Source organism: Dysidea avara, chromosome 5 (assembly GCF_963678975.1).
Source record: "Dysidea avara chromosome 5, odDysAvar1.4, whole genome shotgun sequence".
NCBI lineage: Eukaryota > Metazoa > Porifera > Demospongiae > Dictyoceratida > Dysideidae > Dysidea > Dysidea avara.
Window position 1 is genome coordinate 11,053,806 of NC_089276.1, and position 25,154 is coordinate 11,078,959.

The window sequence follows — 25,154 nt, forward strand, 5'->3', positions numbered from 1 at the left end:
ACATTGCAAACATGTATGCTGGAGATTCTCTATTATTGACAACATCTACTTCAGAATATGTAACAGTTTATGCAGTATTTAAAATATGCTAACTGTGACAAGCCTACATGCCTACTTTAATTATTTAAGATACCTTAATCATAGGATATTTGCATTTAGTACATGAATCAGGATATACCATTTGGTAATAAATCTGTGTTACCAGAGCTATAATATCGTATGTGAGTTCATGTACGTAAACACGTATGCTGTAGCTACAGATTTTGTAGCACATGGAATAAATAATTCATGCAGGTGTACAATGATTTGAGTAGTGTGTTTGTTTGTTGTTAATATACTTCAATCAACAACAGTTTTGATCCCCTAGATAGAATGGATATATATAGATCTAGAAACTTGCATATCACATATTGTACTTGTCTGTGCATTACTTGTACACAATCGTTGACTTAGGTTGTTTATTTTTGTCCTACAGTAAGGATTATGATCACTCATAGAACACTTGGTTGATGGTACATACGTATGTAGAGATGGCTACTTACAGTAGGTCGTACAAACATCAGTTGCAGGTCACAACTTCATTACACCCACATGGAAAGCATATGTGTGTGTGTTTCCATTTGATAAACACAGCCATACCAAGGAGAATCACCATTTGTTGTAACTAGTACTTAAAACACATTCTAATGATATTCTGTTTTGTTTGTGCATCAAAGGTGCCACATGTGCAACAGCTATATGCAGTGTAATTGTTGTACACTGTATATAATTTATGGTGAACTGTCAAAATATTTTATTAAATTTTTTTCAAGATATTGCTTTAATGGCACTGTCATTTCAGTACTGTACCAAAGAAACCACAGAATTTAGCCAGCTGACTTCTCAGTTTTTGAGCTAGGACATTTGCTTAGAGCCTCCTGGAATTGGACCCTATATACAAAGAAAGCTTGTATGTAGTGGCAATGAACACCAACATAAATATGAACAAGCTATTTGTGCTACAAAATTCAGAAATATCCTACACTACATACAGAAACCCTGATCTGTTATGAGAAACCATATCAGACAAAATAAAATTTGAAATATTTGTCTATTAAAGCATGTAAGTAACAAGTAGCCACAAACATGCACATATGTATATAATACTAAAAACTCTGCTAAATGCAGAAAAAAGTAATGTTCTACTACATATTAGTAACCATACATACTACAATGTTGTATCTGTGTGTTACTGATCATAAACTCTTGGCTCCCTCTCTTGATATTGTTACACTTACCTCCTGTTAGGTTGCTCAGTTTCCTTTATCATAAGAAAGAGTCACTGTACATGTAATGTTCTATAACAATTGTAAATAATATTAGAGCTTAGTTCCTGCACTGTTGGTTATGTTCAGCATAGATGTTACAACCAGTATTACACATCAGGCTGCCTAAACCAGAGGTAGGTGTTTCTAATTTGGAAAGTATTACTCAGAGTTGTGTAGCATAGAAGTCAAGAACACTGTAAAATTAATAGTATACATATGCTAGTAATAGCATAGTTACAAACACACAGACCTACTGTATGTTTGACAGTGTTTATAAAGTGAGTTGGGGAGTATCCATTTAAACCATTGTAAGAGTTAAGTATTTTCGTAATGAAGAATACATATATACATATTATACAAACTGCTTTAAAAATCTAGGAGAGACTATTGGATCAACAGATATAACCAACAAGGAAGCATTTACGTCTTTGGATATTGGAAATTTGGAAACATTATACAATTAGTTATGTCGTCCTCATCTATTGGGGGAGTATCTATGATTGAAGACATGTTGCTTCAGACTGTGTATAATGGAGATAATTATCATTTATTGACAGTACAGATGATATTACTGATATAAGACATGTGTATTGCAACACTTTAGAAAAAATTATATTCTAGACAATGAATGTCTTATCATGGAGGTGGTAGTCTACTAGTAGATCTAAACTCCAGAGACATCTTTTATATAATAGTTTGCAAAGAAAGACATGCTAATTATTCATGTGTTTATGAGGCCCGCTCACTCTGCTGCTGTATAATGTTGATAGATATAAATGACAAAATACTTGGTAGCAACTGCTGTCCATTTCCTTTCATAATAAAACTCTTGAGTTCAGACTTGTAGTGATATATAAAAGGTACTTGCTTTTAATTGCTACATACAAACACTGAATACCTGCTCAACTTTTGCTGACACATGTTCAAAGGTGGCTCTAGAAATTTTAGTGACAGGTTTCCAAATTTTCTGTTGCATCAACACTTAAGTCTAGGGGCATGCTCACCTAGAAAATTATTTGTTTGGAGATTAAATCTGGTGACAATTTGCACCAAAATATACTTTCAAGTAAAGCTTACATTTTAAACATATCTTAGGAATTAGCTGATTGATTGATTGATTGATTGATTGATTGATTGATTGATTGATTATTTGATCGATTGATTGATATAGGTTGTTTTTGCATGCTTTCTTCTGCTGGAATAGCATCAGGAACAGGCTAAACAGTTAAGCTTGAAGCATACAATAGACACATGGATGCCATCCTGGGTGTTTGCATATACCCCCCAGGAAAGTTTTAAGGAATTAAACTAGGATTTTTACTATGCAAACGTTAAATATGATTGTTCTATTAAGATAGTTGACTGCTCTATTAGAGTATTTCGACCTGAACCCTTGATACCTTTGTATACTTGACCAGTTTCTAGAAACCTCAGAACTCCCCCCCCCCCCCTCCCCCACAGATCTGCCCCTGATAATGTAATTATTTATACATAGCTATCAGTGAATATTTAGATGAGAACAACAGTCTTAATTTATTGTGAAAGGATTACAAAATATAGTGCAGTTAAAAGAACAGAATCATAAAAAAACACAAGTAATAGCTTTAACTTTAAATAATGTTTATACAAGTTCTAGTATTTTGGAACATAGCAGCACCTCCCTGTGGCTACTTTGTCTGCCAGCTTCTTCAATTCCAACTTGTAATATATCAACTCCTGTTCAGAAATATCACCTTCTGCTGCATCTCCCTTTCCTCCTGGTGGGCCATGTCTTCCTGGTTGTCCCTTCTTTCCAGGAACTCCAGGATAGCCAGGTATTCCAGGGGCACCATCAGGACCATAAGAAGGTGGACAAGCATCTCCTCTAGTACCACGGGATCCAGGCCTACCGGGAACACCCTGAACTCCCTTTCTGCCATGTATTCCTTTCGGTCCTTTGGGCCCTTGAGTAGGACAATCCAGGTAGAAATCTTCTCCATCTGGCCCCTGTTCACCAAGTGGTCCGATTTTACCCTTAGGTCCTTTGGCACCTGGTGATCCATCTGCTCCATCATCACCTTTTGGTCCAGCATAACCTTGTATACCAGTGTCTCCTCTGGGTCCTTGTGGTCCAGGGTATCCCAATGGTCCCTTTGTAAATGGACAGTATTGAAAGTGGTAGTTGCATGTGTCTCCATCTTCATAGTAAACGTAGTACTTGCATGGAAGTGCGTAATCATCTAAATCGTCAGTGATTCCTGCATCATCGCTCATTGTGTCATTAGTGTCCTCACCCATGTCTGATGCAATTTGTCTGACTGCTCTTTTAATGTGTGACTTGATTGTTAGACCAAAGCAACATTGGTAAAAGTCAGATTTAAAATTGGCAATGTATCTTAGGAGTTCATTTACTCGTGTAGCATTCTTTAGAGTTTTAATACTTCCTGGTCTACCTGGGTATCCGGGAGGTCCTTGCTCTCCCTTCTGTCCATCATTACCAGGTTCACCAGTCCGGCCCTTCATACCAGGTCTACCAATAAGACACTTTGCATCTTGTCCAGGAAGACCCTTTGGTCCTCTGTTACCAGGTCTACCCCGATCGCCTTTTTCTCCATTGTCACCTCTGTCACCTTTGATTGCAGGATGGTTTGGACACTCTTCACACTGATAACGTTCTCCAGGATATCCCTTTGGTCCATCAGGTCCCTGTGCTCCTTTGTCACCTGGATACCCAACATGGCCATGCTTTCCAGGTATCCCATAATATCCTTTTGGTCCTTGTCTTCCATAGTCACCCAGTTCTCCCTATAATATTGGGGTAAAAAAATAAAATACGTACATTGATGTTATTGTTGTGTGGAACTTTGTCACAAACATAAATGCTATGCAATGTATAGTATTGTTGTACATACAATACCTTAGGTCCTTCTGGTCCTGGGTATCCCCGCTCCCCAGTTACATACTATATAAAGACAAGATAAATAATTTACGGTGTTTCTTAGCTTCCAACACATTGTAGTACAAACTTACTGTGCCATGTTTAGGACATGTGCTGTAAGATGCATATGCAGCACGTCTCTTTTTTGTAGGAGCAGAATAATGTCCAGCTGAAAGGATGGATTTTTAAATAATACTTTAATCTGACATCACATTTGTAGTGATCATACCTCCATTACAGCATGATTGCAGCTATTGTGTGAAAAGGAATAATAAATTTGGCTAGCTATTATTGTTTAGTAATTGACATACCTGAAGTCCAAGGTATGTGATAAGATAATCAAACTGCTTCCTGACCTAAAATTATAGTAAAGCATGTATATTTTATGACGCACTTTGAATGTATAACTCACTTTGTAGAGTTGCCTTGTCATACCCTTCTGTCCCTGAGGACCTGGTGGACCCTACAAGAGTATAGTATTTTGAAACATATTTTTCCTATTATCATTTGTTCTTACTGGATCTCCTGCTTTACCATCTTTTCCACATGGTCCTATCTCTCCAGGTGCTCCCTTAAAAATTCAATTCAAATTATATAAATTAATGTTTTAGTAATAGATGGACAGCAACTTACAGGGTAGCCAGGTGGAGCAAACAAGCAGCATTGTCCCTATGATAGTAAGAATGAAGCAATTTAAATGAGATCACAGGAGCAGTTGCATGTATATATGTGTATATGTGTACACAAACCTTTTGTCCTTTGTAACCACGAGGACCAGGGAGTCCTCTGGATCCTCTGACACCCTGGAGTAATAATAACGATAGTAATTAACGTTTTAAATAAATGATGCACTTACTTGTCTCCCTTGATCTCCCATATCTCCTGGCGGTCCAGCCGCTCCAGGTTTAGTAGTACAATTTCCTGTAGGTCCTCTTGGACCAGCATGACCTGGGTCACCAATGTCTCCTTTAGGTCCATAATGTCCATCTTTTCCTGGTTCACCATTGTCACCACGAGGGCCATCTGGACCAGGGTAGCCTTTAGGACCCTATATGGATTATTTGTAATATAATATTTAATAAACAGTTTTTATTTCATGTAACCATTCACCCACCTGCGGTCCTGGTTCTCCATCATGTCCTCTGAAAGTACTGTATATGCAGTCACCACATGATGGGTAGGGAGGATCATCCTGCAGAGAAATTTAACATGTATAGTGACAACATCAACTAGCTAGCTACATTATTATCTCATACAATATTGTATATAGTTGACTTACAGTCGCTCCTGCTAATGCCAATGCTGCAGTCAGGCCTGCGAGTATAAATAACAGATTCATCCTTCTGATTATCTGAACAAGATGTGATTTTTCTGTTAAGCTCGTGTTCATTTATATACACCAGCATCACTCAATGTGTATGACATTGTTTACATTCCAGTACTCATAAGTGAGTCCAGTTGTGGTCTATCATATAGGGATACTGTTTGTCATTAAAACGCTACATAGTTATACCACCGAATCCAGAATAATAAATCTTTCTTCATCAGTATCACTGATCTGTTCAAGTATACAAGTACAAATGAAACGTATCTATGTTTTTGATTGCGTGAAATAGCATTGATAGTTTGTGAAATTGATTTCAAATCTTGTGAATGAACATCAGAATCAGCCAAGTTTTGAGTCTAGATTTGAGATAACCAACCTCTCTTGGTAGGGTCATTAAAGTTGTTTCTTGCAGCAAAACAATTTACAACAACAGTCGCTATAGTCATTGGACAGTTTACTACTCATATGTTACAAGTCATAATGTGATGATATAATATTCAGCTGTGAATGTGTTGCAGCCATATACTGTTGATATAGAATGCATACAGTACCCTTAAACATACTGTAGTAGCTAAGTGATTATGGCAGCTATGAAGTCACTTGTGCTCATTTTAGGGAATGTTTGTTGACAATGAAAATGATAAGGATGTTGAAAGCCATTGTAAACACTACCATATACCAATTTAAAATGTGGCATGCACAGCCATACCCAACCACCTGAATTTTTGCATGCACATGTACAATCAGTCTTACATGCTGTTCTTTGAATGGAAAGTTGACTCATGCTGCCGATTGTGTAATTTTATGCTTACACATCAGTACACGTTTTACACAACTGTTACAGTTTCTGGTATATTTACTCAGCCTCTGCAGGTCCAACTACACTTTTGTCACTGCACATAATTGTGGCTCCCTATACTGACAATTATTTCCTTTAGTATGCAAGCATGACAAATCGGTAGTTTAAAGGTTCAAGCAACCAACAAAAACCTACGTATCAACTATGCCTATTTAAGCTTATGCTATAAAAAATTTTCAAACGTTATTAATGGACACATTACACATTTATACACAAACACAATAGCTACATAACTAACATTAGGACTGTTCAGCTGTACTAGAGCATAAATGACAAACTTTAGCTGTTCACATGGTTGAGGCAACATTCTGTGTAGTCATACAGTATAATAATTTTGAAGCAGATATAAGCTGCATGCAGCTCTGCATACATGGTGATTATACTAAATTGTACTTTACTACATTGTAACTAGCTATAGTCATAAAGTCAAGCTTGTACAAATATGTACATACAATGAATATAATTGGAACTATGAAGTTGACAAATTAAGGACATTTTGTTTGTTCACATTATAAGCCATCTATTTTTCATCCAACCATACATGTCTCAATACGGTGAAGTATACAATATGTAAGTACAGTTTCATATAAGTGTTCAAGTTCATGATGTGCAAAACATGGATGTCATAAAGTGCCTACACCTGTGGATCGGACTGACAGAGCCTGAGATTGATACCACATTTGACACTAGCTCAGGATAAACAATGTAAATATATAGACATCACTTATACATTGCAAACATGTATGCTGGAGGTTCTCTATTATTGACAACACATCTACTTCAGAATATGTAACAGTTTATGCAGTATTTAAAATATGCTAACTGTGACAAGCCTACATGCCTACTTTAATTATTTAAGATACCTTAATCATAGGATAATTGTATTTAGTACATGAATCAGGATATACCATTTGGTAATAAATCTGTGTTACCAGAGCTATAATACCATATGTGAATTCATGTACGTATACACGTATGCCGTAGCTACAGATTTTGTAACACATGGAATAAACATTTTATGTGAGTGTACAATGGTTTGAGTAGCGTGGTTGTTTGTTGTTAATAGACTTCAATCAATAAGATCATCAAATATCAAACTACGTCACAAGATTTTAAGTAATTCAATATGTGCCAATTCTTATTTTTATAGACTTCCCAGATTATGGAATTCTCTGCCAGTAATTGACCTTACCCTCTCCTTCAACACAATTAAGCAACAGTTAAAGAGCTATTTATGGGAACATTTTTAAAGTAATTTTAATTCAAATAATAAATGTACTTTTCATTTCGCATGTCCTTGTTGTAATTGTGCTAAGCTCCCCAACCCTTGTAACTATCATTTATTGTAATAACTAGTTTCATAGGCTTTTGGTAATTAAGTTAAGTATAAGTAGCTAGTTTTATAGGCATCTGGCATTGATTGTCATTTGTCCTTCAGATCACCTTTCCAATCATACTGTCTTATTATTGTACCTACCATCCTTGTAATTTTGCTGTGTATCTGTAAAGCAATGAAATAAAAAAAAAAATAATAATAATACCAGCTTTGATCCCCTAGATGGAATTGATATAAATCTAGATCATTGTACTTATCTATGCGTTACTTGTACACAGTCGTTATTATCAAGGCTGAAGGCTATGCACAAGAGGTGAGGGTTAAAGTGTAATGCATGGCTGCAATCATTAATTGGACTGGAAATATGAAGTACTTAAGCTGTTAATTTTTGTCATACAGTAAGGATTACAATCATTCATAGAAGACATTGAATACTTAATTGATGGAACATATGTAGAGATGACTACTTAGGTCGTCATACAAGCAACCGCTGCAAGTCATAACTTCACTACATCTTCATGGAAAGCGTAAGTGTGTGTTTCCATTTGATAAACACAGCCATACCAAGGAGAATCACCATTTGTTGTAACTAGTACTTAAAGCGCATTCTAATGACATACTGTTTTGTTTGTGCATCAAAGGTTCCACACGTACAACAGCTATATGTAGTGTAATTGTTGTATAATTTATATATGGTGAACTTTCCTTAATTACACTAAATGTTTCTCAAGATTATTGCTTTCATAGCACTGTCATCTATTATGAACTGTACCAGAAACAATTGGGACACCACAGAATTTAGCCAGCTGACTTCTCAGTTTTTGAGCTAGGGTATTTGCTTAGAGCCTCCTGCAGTTAGACCCTATATACAAATAAAGTTTGTATGTAGTAGCAATGAACATGAAAATAAATATGAACAAGCTACATGTACTACACATCCTACACTATAGTATGTATAAGTTAACCTGAAAAACAGCTAAAAATGAAAAGTGGATTTTTACTCAACATTTCAGCCAACCAGATGATTAAAGGTGTCAACAATAGACACATGTGGGTTGGCTCCATTACAAATTCAGGAGAAGGTTGTAATAGAGCCAGCATTATATTTTATGGCTTCCTATATGAAATGTATGGCAAAAATATGGATTGAACGTAACTATCATGTCAGGTATTTGAACGAAACTATTTTGAAATATTTTTAGCAGGTAAAGAAGTGCTACAAATGAGCCAAATTTCAAGATCGTGTGCAATTGCATCCATGAGATATTAAATGCTTATTATGCTTTTGAGGATCCAGCATATGTACTATACATACAGAAACCCTGATCTGTTATGAGAAACCGTATCAGACAAAATAGAATTTGAAACGTTTGTCTATCAAAGCCTGTGAAGTAACAAGTAGTCACAAACATGTACATATGTCTATAATACTAAAAACTCTGCTAAATTCAGAAAGAAAGCAATGTACTACATACTGTATCAGTAACCTACAGTGTTGTATCAGTGTGTTAATGGTCATGAACTCTTGGCTCCTTCTCTATTACCTCTGGTTAGGCTGCTTAGTTTCCTTAACTTTTAAAGAGTCACTGTAACTTTCTATATAACAATCGAACGATATTAGAGCTTACTTCCTGCACTGTTAGTTTTGTTCACCCTACAACGTTACAACCAGTATTACACATGAGGCTGCCTAAACCAGAGTTTAAGTGTTTTAATTTGCCTATAACAGCATAATTATTCAGAGTTGTGCAGCATAGGTGTCAAGAACACTGTAAATGGTTTGCATGCTAGTAATAGCATAGTTACAAACACACAGAACTATGTTTGACAGTGTTTATAAAGTGAGTTGGGGAGTATCCATTTAAACCATTGTAAGAGTTAAGTATTTTCATAATTAAGAATACATACATATGTACAAACTGCTTTAAAAATCTAGGAGAGACCATTGGATCAACAGATATAACCAACAAGGAAGCATTTATGTTTTTGGATATTGGAAAATTTGGAGACATTATGCAAAGATTTGTTATGTCTTCCTCATCTATAGGGAGTATCTATGATTGAAGACATGTTGTTTCAGACTGTGTACAATGATGGAGTAAAGATGTAAGAATTGGAATCATCTTTTATTGACAGTACAGATGATATTAGTGATAAGTATTGGATTAAATCATATACTAGACAACAGTAAATGTCTTATCATAATTGGTGGTAGTCTACTAGTAGATATATTTTCCAGAGAAGTCTTTTAATAGATTGCAAAGAAAGGCATGCTAATTATTCATGTGTTTATGAGGTCTGCTGCAATGTAATGTTGATGGATATAAATGACAAAATGCTTGGTAACAACCACTGTCCTTGCCCTTTCATGATAAAACAATCATTCACAACAGAGTCCAGACCTGTAGTGATATGTAAAAGGTACTGTGCTTTTAATTGCTGCATACAAACACTGAATATCTACATTGACACATATTCAAGGGTGGTTCCAGAAATGTTGGTGACAGGTTTTCAAATTTTCTGTTGCATTCATATATGTGACCGGATTTGCGAAAAGGGGTCTTCCACACACATCCAATTCTATGAACTTGGAAGACCATAACTTAGTGTTCAAGTAAAATATGACTCTGACATTTTCTTCATCCATTAAGCCATGTTGGTACTCACTGCTGACCAAATTTCAAGCCATTAGCTTTTTCCAATCCAAAGTTATGGATTGTCAAAGTTGGTAAATTGTATGTGTGTGGAAGACCCCTTTTCGCAAATCCGGTCACATATGTGAGTCTAGAGCCTAGAAAATGTTTGAAAAATTATTTGTTTTGAGTTTGAATCTGGTGACACTTTGCACCAATAAAATCTTTCAAATAAAGTTGATATTTTAAACATATGTTGAGAATTGATTAATTGATCAATTAATATAGGCTGCTTAAATGCATGCTTGCTTCTGCTGACATAGCATTCAAGAATAGGCTAAACAGTAAAATTTGAAGCATACAACAGACACATGGATTCCATCCTGGGGGCTTGCATATACCCCCAGGAAAATTTTCAGATCTTAAACACTCTGAGATATGATTTTTACTGTTTAAGCTAAATAACTTTTAAAAATACATAATAAAACAATTCTATTAGAGTAGTCGACTGCTCTATTAGAGTATTTTGAATTGAACCTTTGATCCCTTTGCAAATCAATTTTAATTGCTTTAATATACTTGACCAGTTTCCAGAACCCTCAGAACCCCTAAATCCACCACTGATATTAGGGATGATGTAGCTATTTATATGTAGCTATCCGTGAATATGTAGATAAGAACAACAATCTTAATTTATTGTAAAAGGATTACAAAATATAGTGCAGTTAAAAGAACAGAATCATAAAAAAAACACAAGTAATAGGTTTAACTTTAAATAATGTTTATATAAGTTCTAGTATTTTGGAATATAGCAGCACCTCCCTGTGGCTACTTTGTCTGCCAGCTTCTTCAATTCCAATTTGTAATATATCAACTCCTGTTCAGAAATATCACCTTCTGCTGCATCTCCCTTTCCTCCTGGTGGGCCATGTCTTCCTGGTTGTCCCTTCTTCCCAGGAACTCCAGGATAGCCAGGTATTCCAGGGGCACCATCAGGACCATAAGAAGGTGGACAAGCATCTCCTCTAGTACCACGGGATCCAGGCCTACCGGGAACACCCTGAACTCCCTTTCTGCCATGTATTCCTTTCGGTCCTTTGGGCCCTTGAGTAGGACAATCCAGGTAGAAATCTTCTCCATCTGGCCCCTGTTCACCAAGTGGTCCGATTTTACCCTTAGGTCCTTTGGCACCTGGTGATCCATCTGCTCCATCGTCACCTTTTGGTCCAGCATAACCTTGTATACCAGTGTCTCCTCTGGGTCCTGGTGGTCCAGGGTATCCCAATGGTCCCTTTGTAAATGGACAGTATTGAAAGTGGTAGTTGCATGTGTCACCATCTTCATAGTAAACGTAGTACTTGCATGGCAGTGTGTAATCATCTAAATCGTCAGTGATTCCTGCATCATCGCTCATTGTGTCATTAGTGTCCTCACCCATTTCTGATGCAATTTGTCTGACTGCTCTTTTAATGTGTGACTTGATTGTTAGACCAAAGCAACATTGGTAAAAGTCAGATTTAAAATTGGCAATGTATCTTAGGAGTTCATTTACTCGTGTAGCATTCTTTAGAGTTTTAATACTTCCTGGTCTACCTGGATATCCAGGAGGTCCTTGCTCTCCCTTCTGTCCATCATTACCAGGTTCACCAGTCCGGCCCTTCATACCAGGTCTACCAATAAGACACTTTGCATCTTGTCCAGGAGGACCCTTTGGTCCTCTGTTACCAGGTCTACCCCGATCGCCTTTTTCTCCATTGTCACCTCTATCACCTTTGATTGCAGGATGGTTTGGACACTCTTCACACTGATAACGTTCTCCAGGATATCCCTTTGGTCCATCAGGTCCCTGTGCTCCTTTGTCACCTGGATACCCAACATGGCCATGCTTTCCAGGTATCCCATAATATCCTTTTGGTCCTTGTCTTCCATAGTCACCCAGTTCTCCCTATAATATTGGGGTAAAAAAAATAAAATACGTACATTGATGTTATTGTTGTGTGGAACTTTGTCACAAACATAAATGCTATGCAATGTATAGTATTGTTGTACATACAATACCTTAGGTCCTTCTGGTCCAGGGTATCCACGCTCCCCAGTTACATACTATATAAAGACAAGATAAATAATTTATGGAGTTTCTTAGCTTCCAACACATTGTAGTACAAACTTACTGTGCCATGTTTAGGACATGTGCTGTAAGATGCATATGCAGCACGTCTCTTTTTTGTAGGAGCAGAAAAATGTCCAGCTGAAAGGATGGATTTTTAAATAATACTTTAATCTGGCATCACATTTGTAGTGATCATACCTCCATTACAGCATGATTGCAGCTATTGTGTGAAAAGGAATAATAAATTTGGCTAGCTATTATTGTATAGTAATTGACACACCTGAAGTCCAAGGTATGTGATAAGATAATCAAACTGCTTCCTGACCTAAAATTATAGTAAAGCATGTATATTGTATGACACACTTTGAATGTATAACTCACTTTGTAGAGTTGCCTTGTCATACCCTTCTGTCCCTGAGGACCTGGTGGACCCTATGAGAGCATAGTATTTTGAAACATATTTTTCCTGTTGTCATTTGTTCTTACTGGATCTCCTGCTTTTCCATCTTTTCCACATGGTCCTATCTCTCCAGGTGCTCCCTTAAAAATTCAATTCAAATTATATAATTTAATGTTTTAGTAATAGATGGACAGCAACTTACAGGGTAGCCAGGTGGAGCAAACAAACAGCATTGTCCCTATGATAGTAAGAATGAAGCAATTTAAATGAGATCACAGGAGCAGTTGCATGTATATATGTGTATATGTGTACACAAACCTTTTGTCCTTTGTAACCACGAGGACCAGGGAGTCCTCTGGATCCTCTAACACCCTGTAATAATAATAATGATAGTAATAAATGTTTGTAAATGAATGATGCATTTACTTGTCTCCCTTGATCTCCCATATCTCCTGGAGGTCCAGCAGGTCCAGGTTGAGTAGTACAATTTCCTGCAAGTCCTCTTGGACCAGGATGACCTGGGTCACCAGTGTCTCCTTTAAGTCCATAATGTCCATCTTTTCCTGGTTCACCATTGTCACCACGAGGGCCATCTGGACCAGGGTAGCCTTTAGGACCCTATATGGATTATACATAATGTAATATTTAATAAACAGTTTTTTATGAACCATTCACCCACCTGCGGTCCTGATTCTCCATCATGTCCTCTGAAAGTACTGTATATGCAGTCACCACATGATGGGTAGGGAGGATCATCCTGCAGAGAAATTTAACATGTATAGTGACAACATCAACTAGCTAGTTACATTATTATCTAACACAATACTGTATATAGTTGACTTACAGTCGCTCCTACTAATGCCAAAGCTGCAATCAGGCCTGCAAGTATAAATAACAGATTCATCCTTCTGATTATCTGAACAAGATGTAATGATTTTATCAAGCTCATCCTTTATATATACCAGCATCACTCAACGTGTATGACATTGTTTACATTCCAGTACCTATAAGTGAGACCAGTTGTGGTCTATCATATAGGGATTGTCATAAAACACTACATAGTTATACCACAGAATCCAGAATAATTAATCTTAGACCTATTTCTCAGCAATGTTGCTGCATTGTTTACCACTGATACATAGCCCTTAGATTCCACTTATGTACATTTTTAATGGTGTAATCCCAACAGAGTTTACATATGTTGCTACAATATTATGTGGTGGCATGGAATGTTCTGTGTAGTTGTTTATTGGAAGTGCAATCTCACATGAAAACTAAATCCTGCATATATATAAGGAGACTGACTCTTTAAACTCTGCTAAAAATATGTAGTTACATGATTCTGTGGATATTATCAACATGCAGTATTTCTTTACCTCACATCAGCACACAAACACCAATACCCATACGGTTAATACTTGACACATGTAGTGGTGGATGTTCTTATCACTGGAAGTACATAATCAGCCAAAGCTATTTTTCAGCTGTACCCTAGAGTAATGTATATGCATATCTAATCTTCAACTAGGTAGTATAACATAAACAACTAATAATGAATTTTTGTACTCATGCAAGGAAACAATTTGAACAGCAGTCACTGAGCATTGGACTGGGGCCTTACAGGGTGTATTAACAATTAACCATGTTTGTGTTAAAGTGTGGGTGCAGCCATATTGTGTGTGTACCAATAGTTTCCATACTGGTCATAGTACCCTCAAACATAACATGTGAAAAATTGGCAGCTAGCGAGTTAAGAAGTCATCTGTGTGTTCACTATAGGGTTGTTAACAATGAAAATGATAAATGCATACACAACTGTCTAACACAGTCAGTCCATACATGCTGTTTTACACTAAGTTGACTCATTGTTTATAACTGAGAATTTTTCTAATCATGTAATTTGATGGCTTGCACACCTGTATGCATTTTATGCAACAGTTTCCGGTCCATACGTATATACTACAGGCTATTCTGCCCTTCTTTACTGTAGATTAATTGATTGGTTGATTGATCAATTGATCAATCAACCAATCAATCAATTAACAGTATAAGAAGGTCAGAAGGACCTGCACCACTAATGTTAATTGCTTATGTACCCATACAGCACAATCTCACAAAATCCTGCTTTAGCCTTAGATTCATACAAATGTTACAGGCTAATGTCTACACTTGTATACAGGTTGCTATAGATATGCACAAATACGATTAATTTAATTGGAACTATGAAGTTGACAAATTAAGGGCATTTTGTTTGGTCACATTGTAGGCCATCTATTTTATGATCAGCCATACATGTCTCAATAAGTATGGACATTGATGTGAAAGTACAAGTGTTCGTGGTCATGATGTGCAAAAATGGATGTCATAAAGTGCCTGCACCTGTGGATTGGACTGACAGGGATTACTATTTGAAACTAGCTCAGGATAAACAATGCAAATAGAAATCTTCAGTATCATATAACGTGTAAATACCTATGCTGGGAGTTCTATTATTGACAGTGTCTTCATCAGAATTTGTAACATATTGTACTGTTGACCATCAGTATTGTTGTGATTAATAGTGCCTTCTATATGGTATACATGTTATTTGGTAGTGTTATGTGCTATCATTGACTCTCAGTGTGTACAATTATGTGAATGCATGTATAACTTATACAGTATGCTGTATACTGCAGTAGCACATGGACTACTGAACAATACTATATATAACAATGTAAAAGGTTTGATGTTATGTGCATAAACATACAGATCTAGATCCAAGGCTGTAGACAAGCTGCCACCAAACGCACAGTGTCAGATATATACTTGGATTCGGGAGTTTGTAAAAGACGGAATAAGGAATAGCGGAATAACTCGCATCACAACGAATGGGCATTTATATGGCTTATGCAATGTTAGGGTGATTGTACTGTTACAGCTGTGAACTCATCCCTCGTAGATATCCTTACAATGTAGGGTGATTCCGGTGTGTACTGTTACAGCTGTGAACTACACTGCTTCGTCACTCATAGATGTCCTAGCGAAATGATTACTATACGCTCTTACTACTACTGTATGTAGCTAAGCTAGAATATACAGTAGTTAGCTATTAGTTTCGTTTTCGAGTCTTCATCCTTCCAGTGGAGGGATGAAACGAAACGACTGCCACGCCCCCTTTGCTCATGACGTTGGTACCATACTTAACATACAGTACCCGCTTACGAAGTGCAAAATTACATTTGATTATAGCTCTTACTAGCTACTACTGTATGTAAAGTATGGTACCAATGTCGCGAGCAAAAGGGGGTGTGAAAGCCGATTCGTTTCATCCCTCCACTGGAAGGATGAAGACTTAAAACGAAACTAATAGCTAACTACTGTATATTCTAGCTGTACTAGCGCAATGATACTTAGCTACATACAGTAGTAGTAAGAGCGTATAGTAATCACTTCGCTAGGACGGCTATGAGCGACGAAGCAGTGTAGTTCACAACTGTAACAGTACACGCAATCACCCTACATTGTAAGGATATCTACGAGGGATGAGTTCACAGCTGTAACAGTACAATCACCCTAACATTGCATAAGCCATATAAATGCCCATTCGTTGTGATGCGAGTTATTCCGTTATTCCGCTATTCCTTATTCCGCCTTTTACAAACTCCCCTTGGATTCTATTTTGTCTAACATGGTTTCTCATATTACAAGATAGGGCTTCCACATAGTGTAGGATATATGTGTAAATTGGGTAATAATAATTATGAATGCATATACGTAGTTATGTTGGCTAGGTGTACATGCAGGTACATTACTACAAAATTATATTCATACAATCCACACACTATACTATGCTTGTATCATCATTTTCCTATAAGACTGAAGGTGCACAAAGGTGACAGTTACAATGGCTACCTATACATACAATCACTTGACTAGAAGAGTGCTAAAGTTGTTTTATTTTTTTTTGTGACTTTGTCACAAGTGTTATAATCACCATAAACAGTTAATAAGATTACTCATGCAGCTAGATAACATTGATAATTTAAAGCAATTCTTAGTTGTTGGTATTCAGATGAAAATACTTAACTAGCTCACCAGCTGCAGACTATGTTAGCATAACTACATACACCCAAAAAGTTTGATTTTATGTACAAGTGTAACTTTCAGTACTCTGTTAGATTTCCATTATAACTTTCAGTGCTGAGAAACACAGTCAGCTATTTCCCATAACAAGAAATCAATATGCAAGCTGTTGCACACTTGTGCATTCCAGTGACATTCTATTAATATGCACCTGCAGATTACACACATACAGCAACAGCAGTAGTAGTGGTAGTGGTGGTGGTGGTGGAGGAGGAGGGATGGCGACAGCAGCAATATACACCATACAAACCGTGTATGTGTAATTGTTGTATATTTAATAAAAAAACACTTTATAAATTTTTCTCCCACTGATACTGACATTCACCCCCACTATCTCTATCTAGAATATATCCAAAATGACAGACCTAAAGAATCAGAATCTTAAAGGTGAAAGTTAATGATTTTTTACATAGCTCATAATCAAAGAAAATATCCTCTCAAAAAAATTGTACTATACTATTTGGATGTTCAATTTGGAAAAAGATCAGATGCATCTTTTCAATGATTGTGGTACATCTGTATGTGTACACATGTGCATGTACTGTTATGTAGAAACTTGAAGGTATTTTTTAACTTAACACATGTACAATCAGAGTAACCATCATTATACAAGAAAGAATCTCAGCAACAATCTAGAAGAACATACAACAAGTATATCTGAAACCTTGTCTGCTCCCAAACAGGGAAAGTCTCCAAGAAGTTGTGGTCATTTATTAAGGCACAAAAGAATGATCACTGTGATGTGGCTACATTACAGGACAATGGTGTTGTCTATAGCGATCCACAAAGTAAGGCAGAACTTATTAATAGAGCTTTTTCTGCCGTCTTCACAAGTGAGGACACATCGACTATGCCAGTACTGAGTGATATTTGCATCAAGAAATTCCACCCACTCATATCGATACAAATGGTATTGTTCAACTTTTACAAAATCTTAAACCAACTAAAGCTCCTGGATCTGACAAAATTCCAACCTTTTTTTTGCTTTGAGTTTGCACCTAGTTTAGCTATGATTTATAAAGCTTCACTGGGACAGGGCCAACTGCCTCAGGAATGGAAGCATGCTAACATAGTCCCCATTTATAAGAAAGATGATCGATCAAGTCCACTAAACTATCGTCCAGTCTCCCTTACTTGCATTTGCTGCAAATTTTTTGAACATATATGCTCAACATCTTTAAGCACTTAGATGTCAGAAGTATTTTGTGCAATAATCAGAGTGGTTTCAGAAGAAATCAGCCATGTCAAACACAATAACAACAGTGGATGACGTTTTACAGAATTCACATTTAGGTCTACAAACTGATGTATTGTTGCTAGATTTCAAAAAAGCATTTGATACGGTCCCATATCAATGTTTGTGTTATAAATTATCACATTACAGAATACCATGGTACAACTCTTGAATAGATTAAACTTTTTTCTTATGAATAGAACCCAAAAACTGATTGTAAATAGATACAATTGTAGTTCTAGTGAAGTGATATCTGGGGTCTCACAAGGGACAGTCTTAGGACCATTATTGTTATGTCCAGCTGCAGACTATGTTAGCATAACTACAGGCACCCAAAAAGTTGCTTCATTACTTTCGTTTTGGCGAGGCGTTACTCAGTGGATTACTAACGAGATTAGTAACTTTGTTACTTGTAGTAATAATATTACATAATATTAGATTCATGATTTTATGTACAAGTGTAACTTTCAGTGCTCTGTTAGATTTCCATTATACCTTTCAGTGCTGAGAAACACAGTCAGCTATTTCCCATAACAAGAAATCAATATGCCAGTTGTTGCACACTTGTGCATTCCAGTGACATTCTATTAATATGCACCTGCAGATTACACACATACAGCAGCAGCAGTAGTAGTGATAGTGGTGGTGGTGGTGGTGGAGAAGGAGGGATGGTGACAGCAGCAATATACACCATACAAACCGTGTATGTGTAATTGTTGTATATTTAATAAAAAAACACTTAATAAATTTTTCTCCCGCTGATACTGACATTCACCCCCATTATCTCTATCTAGAATATATCCAAAATGACAGACCTAAAGAATCAGAATCTTAAAGGTGAAAGTTAATGATTTTTACATAGCTCATAATCAAAGAAAATATCCTCTCAAAAAAATTGTACTATACTATTTGGATGTTCAATTTGGAAAAAGATCAGATGCATCTTTTCAATGATTGTGGTACATCTGTATGTGTACACATGTGCATGTACTGTTATGTAGAAACTTGAAGGTATTTTTTAACTTAACACATGTACAATCAGAGTAACCATCATTATATACAAGAACGAATCTCAGCAACAATGTAGAAGAACATACAACAAGTATATCTGAAACCTTGCCTGCTCCCAAACAGGGAAAGTCTCCAAGAAGTTGTGGTCATTTATTAAGGCACAAAAGAATGATCACACTGTGAAAAAGGTAGGATATAAGATGGTATTTCCAGTGGCTTATTGAATACAAATAAGCAATAATATAAACCCTGTATTATACTCATGTTATACTTTAGTATAATGCATACTATACTATTACATATATGGTTTCAGCTTATTTACCGCATTACTTAAAATAGCTTATATCAAATATAATGCCCACACTATACCATCACATATATGGTTTCAGTATGTTTAACACATTAACTAAAGCCTTACATGTGATTGTTAGTATACTACAGGTTATATCAAGCTTTTCTGTATTCAATAAGCCACTGGAAATACCATCTTATATCCCTCTTTTTTTCACAGTGTTACTGTGATGTGGCTACATTACAGGACAATGGTGTTGTCTATAGCGATCCACAAAGTAAGGCAGAACTTATTAATAGAGCTTTTCCTACCGTCTTCACAAGTGAAGACACATCGACTATGCCAGTACTGAGTGATATCTGCATCAAGAAATTCTACCCACTCGTATTGATACAAATGGTATTGTTCAACTTTTACAAAATCTTAAACCATCTAAAGCTCCTGGATCTGACAAAATTCCAACCCGTTTTTTGCCTTTGAGTTTGCACCTAGTTTAGCTATGATTTATAAAGCTTCACTGGGACAGGGCCAACTGCCTTAGGAATGGAAGCATGCTAACATAGTCCCCATTTATAAGAAAGATGATAGATCAAGTCCACTAAACTATCGTCCAGTCTCCCTTACTTGCATTTGCTGCAACTTTTTTGAACATATATGCTCCAACATCTTTAAGCACTTAGATGCCAGAAGTATTTTGTGCAATAATCAGAGTGGTTTCAGAAGAGATCAGCCATGTGAAACACAATAACAACAGTAGATGACTTTTTACAGAATTCAAATTTAGGTCTACAAACTGATGTATTGTTGCTAGATTTCAAAAAAACATTTGATACGGTCCCATATCAATGTTTGTGTTATAAATTATCACATTATAGAATACCATGGTACAACTCTTGAATAGATTAAACTTTTTTTCTTATGAATAGAACCCAAAAACTGATTGTAAATAGATACAATTGTAGTTCTAGTGAAGTGATATCTGGGGTCTCACAAGGGACAGTCTTAGGACCATTATTGTTATATCTATGACTTACCTAGTCATGCTAAATCATCTGTTAAACTTTAAGCTGATCATGTTATACTTTACAGAACAATAAAGATTGTGCTGCAGACCATGAGATGCTTCAGCAGGACCTTATTTATTGCTTTATCTAAATGGGCCAATACTTGGCAAATGACATTTATTTAAATGTGTATTACAAACAAAAAGAACTCAGCAAGATCAGTACTGCTACTACTTAATTGGTGAGAATGTGAGATCTGTACCTCACACCAAATATCTTGGAGTTATCCTGGATGAACACTTAACATTTTTAATGAGCATATTAAGAAGACCTCTTACAAAGCAAATCAAGTCAAGTTTTTCTTACAGCAAAACATCAGCTCTTGCCCAACTATGGTGAAAGAAGCCTGTTGTAGATCAATGGTGAGGCTAGTGATAGAATATGCTAGTCTGTGTGGTCTCCATACACAAAAACAAACATCAACTTGATTGAAGCACTTCAGTGAAAAGCTGCAAGATTTAAGACTGGGAACTTTGGACTAACATCTAGTGTTGCAGAAATGTTACAATCACATGGTTGGAACAACGTCATGAGATCTTGCGTCTCACCATGTTGTATAAGATTTTACATAACGTAGTCAGACTCAGTATACCTAACCATCACATTCCCACAATGACTAACTCCAGTACAAAAGGTCATTTACAAAGATTCCAACAATTGCAAGCTCACCTTGATGTTTATTTGCACTCCTTTTTTTCCTTCAGCTCTTAAAATGTGGAACAGTTTACTAGCTAGTTATTGAAGTAACAAATGTAGAAGATTTTAAGAAGAGAATATTGAAATATTTTTGTATTAACCCAGCTACTGTATACATTTTTGTGTAATTGTCTGTATCTGTGCACAAATACTCCATTTTGGAGTTTTGTACAGTATTTAATATAAATAAATAGGGATTTGAGTAACCACTAACAGCATAGGAAACAGATCACCTGTATTTGCACTGTATCATAGACATGGATGCCAATAGTGTACTGGCTGTACTGCAAGTGTATAGAAATAACATCATCTAAGAATAAGCATGAATACGTCATTGTGTTTGCAGTATTGTCTACTGCTTTGGCTTTTGGGGAGGACAAAATTAGTTGGTGTATTACTGCAAACTTGAACACTTAAAATGTACTATGATGCTTCACAGAAGGATCTTTCTTCCCTACACCCATCATGTGGAGACTGTTGGTGTGCACCGAGAGTGGATGATTAGCCACCAGAGGATTGGGAGGCACAACTTAATAGGTTAGGAACCCAGCCCAGGGTTCTTCATGGTTTTAGAAACTGAGGCAAAACTGACGTTTCTAAAAATTATGAATAACCAAGGAGTAGTTCTTAACTGACTTAGAACATGGTTCAGTGTTATTTATAACTAGGTTTTAAGTACGCTTTGCTAAAATACTACACAGCGAATACATTATATGCTCAAAGTCTAAATAATAACTTGGCAGGTTTCTATATAGATAGCCAACTCAAGGAGGTTCTAATTTGCCAGGAGGTTTCTTACTGATATTAGAGACCTCATTAAATATCAAAGATCAAAACATACATTGTATGCTATGTTCTTATTCTGAAGAGAAGTTGACAAATTTAATTTAAAAGTTGAGAAGTTTAAATTTAAAAGTTGACAAAATAATATTGAAGTTTTGTTCATTCATTTTATGCAATGCAAAGGAGCAATAAACACATCTACATGCCACGAAAATGTAAATACGGTATAGGCATAATATTCTTGATGGCCACATGTTGTGCATAATTCCACATCTTCAAACTGGCAAATGCAAATGTTTTTAACTAGTATAACTATTCCCAAAGGTAACAAGTGCCTAGTCAGACATGATGCTATACTTGGGCCTACAAAAGGAAGGTGGAAGTAAGGATTTATACCTTAGTAAATTTATTAGGGTCTGAGGGCATAGCTATCCCATGGAAAATTTTTGAGATCTAGGCTCTCTGAAATTGTGAGAATAATAGCAGTTTATTTAAAACACTTTTATGTTCAGTTCACTAATATATTGTACTATATAAGCTGACTGATTTATTAAAGTATATACGCACTACTTTAGCATGGGCATTCAAAGGCACTGTACAGGGCTTCCTGGGCAGTATCATGTTTGCTTATGGCTTTGATACCCAACCAATTCAAAGATACATTACACTTTGACTCATGACATGGAGCGTTAAATTGTGGGTTTAGGTTTACAGGTTTAAGCTATGATGGTCAGTGTAGTTGCTAAGTTTTGACTAATTGACAATTAAAAAACAGCAAACGATCAGTTAAATAATTGTTTGGGCAATGTGTGGATGCATATTTCTACCCACCTTATAGTCATCTGGTCTGCAGCCCTCAGGATTTTGGGCATACATATCAGCAAAACCCTGCAGCATTACCTCATTATATACTTTAGATATCAATACTACACATGATATGACTTACATGAGGTAAGCAAGCTAAATAATATGCATATAAAAAATAATTTAGTAACGTCAGTAGAAATCCTACACAAGCTAAATCGGTTGAAAATATGACCAAATGTCAAGTGTCTGGTTATATTGATACCTACAATACCAATCTTGGAGTAGAGTATTACCACTTGATATCACAATACTGGGTAGTATCATGAACCACGGTAGTGATTCATAGTAGAGATCGACTATGTTTTTTACCAAAATCCTAATAGAACACACACCTAAACACCATCTTAGGAAGCTCCCCCAACCACAAAAGAAGTCTTAGAAGTTAATTTGGAAGAAGTATAGGTCCACTGGAAAATATGAAGTCAAAAGGAACCAACAAAAGTACTTTTTAAATAACTAAAATATGCCATCTTGTTATTTTTTTCCACATGGCTAGAGCAAAATGTAAATACTTTTGGATAAAAACTTCATAACTCTCCTTCCTATGTCTTTCTTCACATCTGTGACCTATTTTTAAATGCATATTACAGTGATAACACCCATTCTCAAGCAAATTTGCTTCTTATAGATTCGCTTTACCATTGATCTTCTGACTTAGTCTCTGCAAGGGTAACCAAAATGTTAATAGGTGTTAATAAGTATCCAATCTATTTCAAGTTCATTTGGAAACCTTATATCATTACTGATATTTAACCACAGTATCATGAACCACGGTAGTGGTTCATAATAGAGATCGTCTATGTTTTTTTCCAAAATCCTAATAGAACGCTCAACTAAACACCACCTTAAAAACCTTTTCCAACCTCAAAAGAAGCCTTAGAAGTTAATTTGAAAGGAGTTTAGGTCCACTAGCAAAGATGAAGTCAAAAGATTTGATAAAAGGACTTTTTTATTAAAGAACTGAAATCTGCCATTTTGTTCATCTTCTAATTATTATTTTCTCACAGGGTTAGAGCAAAATGTGAGTACTTTTTGGGGATAAAAACTATGCTACTTTCCTTCCAATGTCCATGACCTATTTTTAAATGCATATTACAATGATAACACCCATTCTCAAGCAATGTTGCTTCTTGTAGGTTCACTTAGCCATTGATCTTCTGACTTAGTTTCTGCAAGGGTAACCAATGTGTTAATAAGTATCCAATCTATTTATGTGAACAAGTTCATTTGGAAACCTTATATCATTACCTTTGACTTAATTGTGATCACATAACTGCACAAATCAGAAGCCATACTATTGCTGACCACAACATGCTATACACTGCCTATAGTTGGATATGTTGAAGCTGTATAGTACAAAGTACATTCAATGGTATGGACAGGGGCGTAGCCAGCCAATATTTGATGGTTGGGCATAACATCAACTTAACTACACACAAGAAAGACGCTCACTTTCATGTGAGACATTATCAAAGAAAATATGAAAAGTGTATGCACACAAAGCCTACAGCTACCTATGCTATAGTGTAAACAAATGCTGCTTGCATGCATGCAAACATTTACTAGCTATAATGCTAAACTTGTAGGACAGGCATCCACCGACGATCGTCGTAGCAGAGCATCACGTGACATCAAACTGCTGTATCTACAAGAACCAACAATGTAAACAGTTCATCATATATTTACTACAATCAACTGGCAGTATATAGCTTAAAGACCAACACCACAGCGACATGTAATACTTTTTCAAGTAAACGCCACATGGCCCCAAATGAAGGCCCGGGGCGCTAATTTATGAACTATGAGCCTTATCACAAATATCAGCATGCCAAGAAAGTTTCGTCCCAGACTTATAGCAGCCAATGTACATTTTGCATGAATCTCGTGTAAACCACAACTCGATTAATCAGTACAAATTGTGCACGTGACACTTCATAATGACTTGACCTTTTCTCCATTTCCAGCTCCATTTGCATATGTCATTATTGTTATCTAGAAGAGTATGTTTTCCCGTTTTCTTTCATCAGCAGTAAGTTAGGCTATACGGTACTTTCCTTATCAAAAAAATACGCTTGACAAGTCCACTGAAACCAAATTTTTTTGCTGCCAGCACCATCCACACTGAATCCTACTGACGATTATCACTCACTGTGACTTAGAGATACAGTACCACGCTTCGACTCCATTTAAAATTTC

General features: G+C 36.2%; 1 protein-coding gene across 1 annotated transcript; it reads right to left on the reverse strand.

Annotated features, from left to right (window-relative positions):
- Window positions 1-2,815: 2,815 nt before the first annotated feature.
- LOC136254993 (collagen alpha-1(I) chain-like) lies at window positions 2,816-13,862 on the reverse strand. The gene is made up of 24 exons (XM_066047714.1): window positions 13,734-13,862; window positions 13,569-13,646; window positions 13,316-13,507; window positions 13,208-13,261; window positions 13,092-13,127; window positions 12,976-13,029; window positions 12,871-12,921; window positions 12,770-12,814; window positions 12,688-12,709; window positions 12,551-12,627; window positions 12,438-12,482; window positions 11,176-12,324; window positions 5,504-5,575; window positions 5,339-5,416; window positions 5,081-5,272; window positions 4,974-5,027; window positions 4,858-4,893; window positions 4,742-4,795; window positions 4,637-4,687; window positions 4,536-4,580; window positions 4,454-4,475; window positions 4,317-4,393; window positions 4,204-4,248; window positions 2,816-4,091 (listed from the first exon to the last, which is right to left on the reverse strand). Exons 1-24 carry the CDS (start codon window positions 13,836-13,838, stop codon window positions 2,940-2,942), a joined length of 3,786 nt encoding a protein of 1,261 aa, XP_065903786.1. The 5' UTR covers window positions 13,839-13,862; the 3' UTR covers window positions 2,816-2,939.
- Window positions 13,863-25,154: the final 11,292 nt, after the last annotated feature.

Excerpts from the sequence above, each read along its gene's own strand:
- LOC136254993 (XM_066047714.1), bottom strand. The coding sequence starts at position 13,838 with ATGAGCTTGATAAAATCATTACATCTTGTTCAGATAATCAGAAGGATG. Across the intron at positions 13,030-13,091 it reads TTGCTCCACCTGGCTACCCT|GGAGCACCTGGAGAGATAGG; the intron begins GTAAGTTGCTGT and ends TGAATTTTTAAG. Across the intron at positions 5,028-5,080 it reads TGGGAGATCAAGGGAGACAA|GGTGTCAGAGGATCCAGAGG; the intron begins GTAAGTGCATCA and ends TTATTACTCCAG.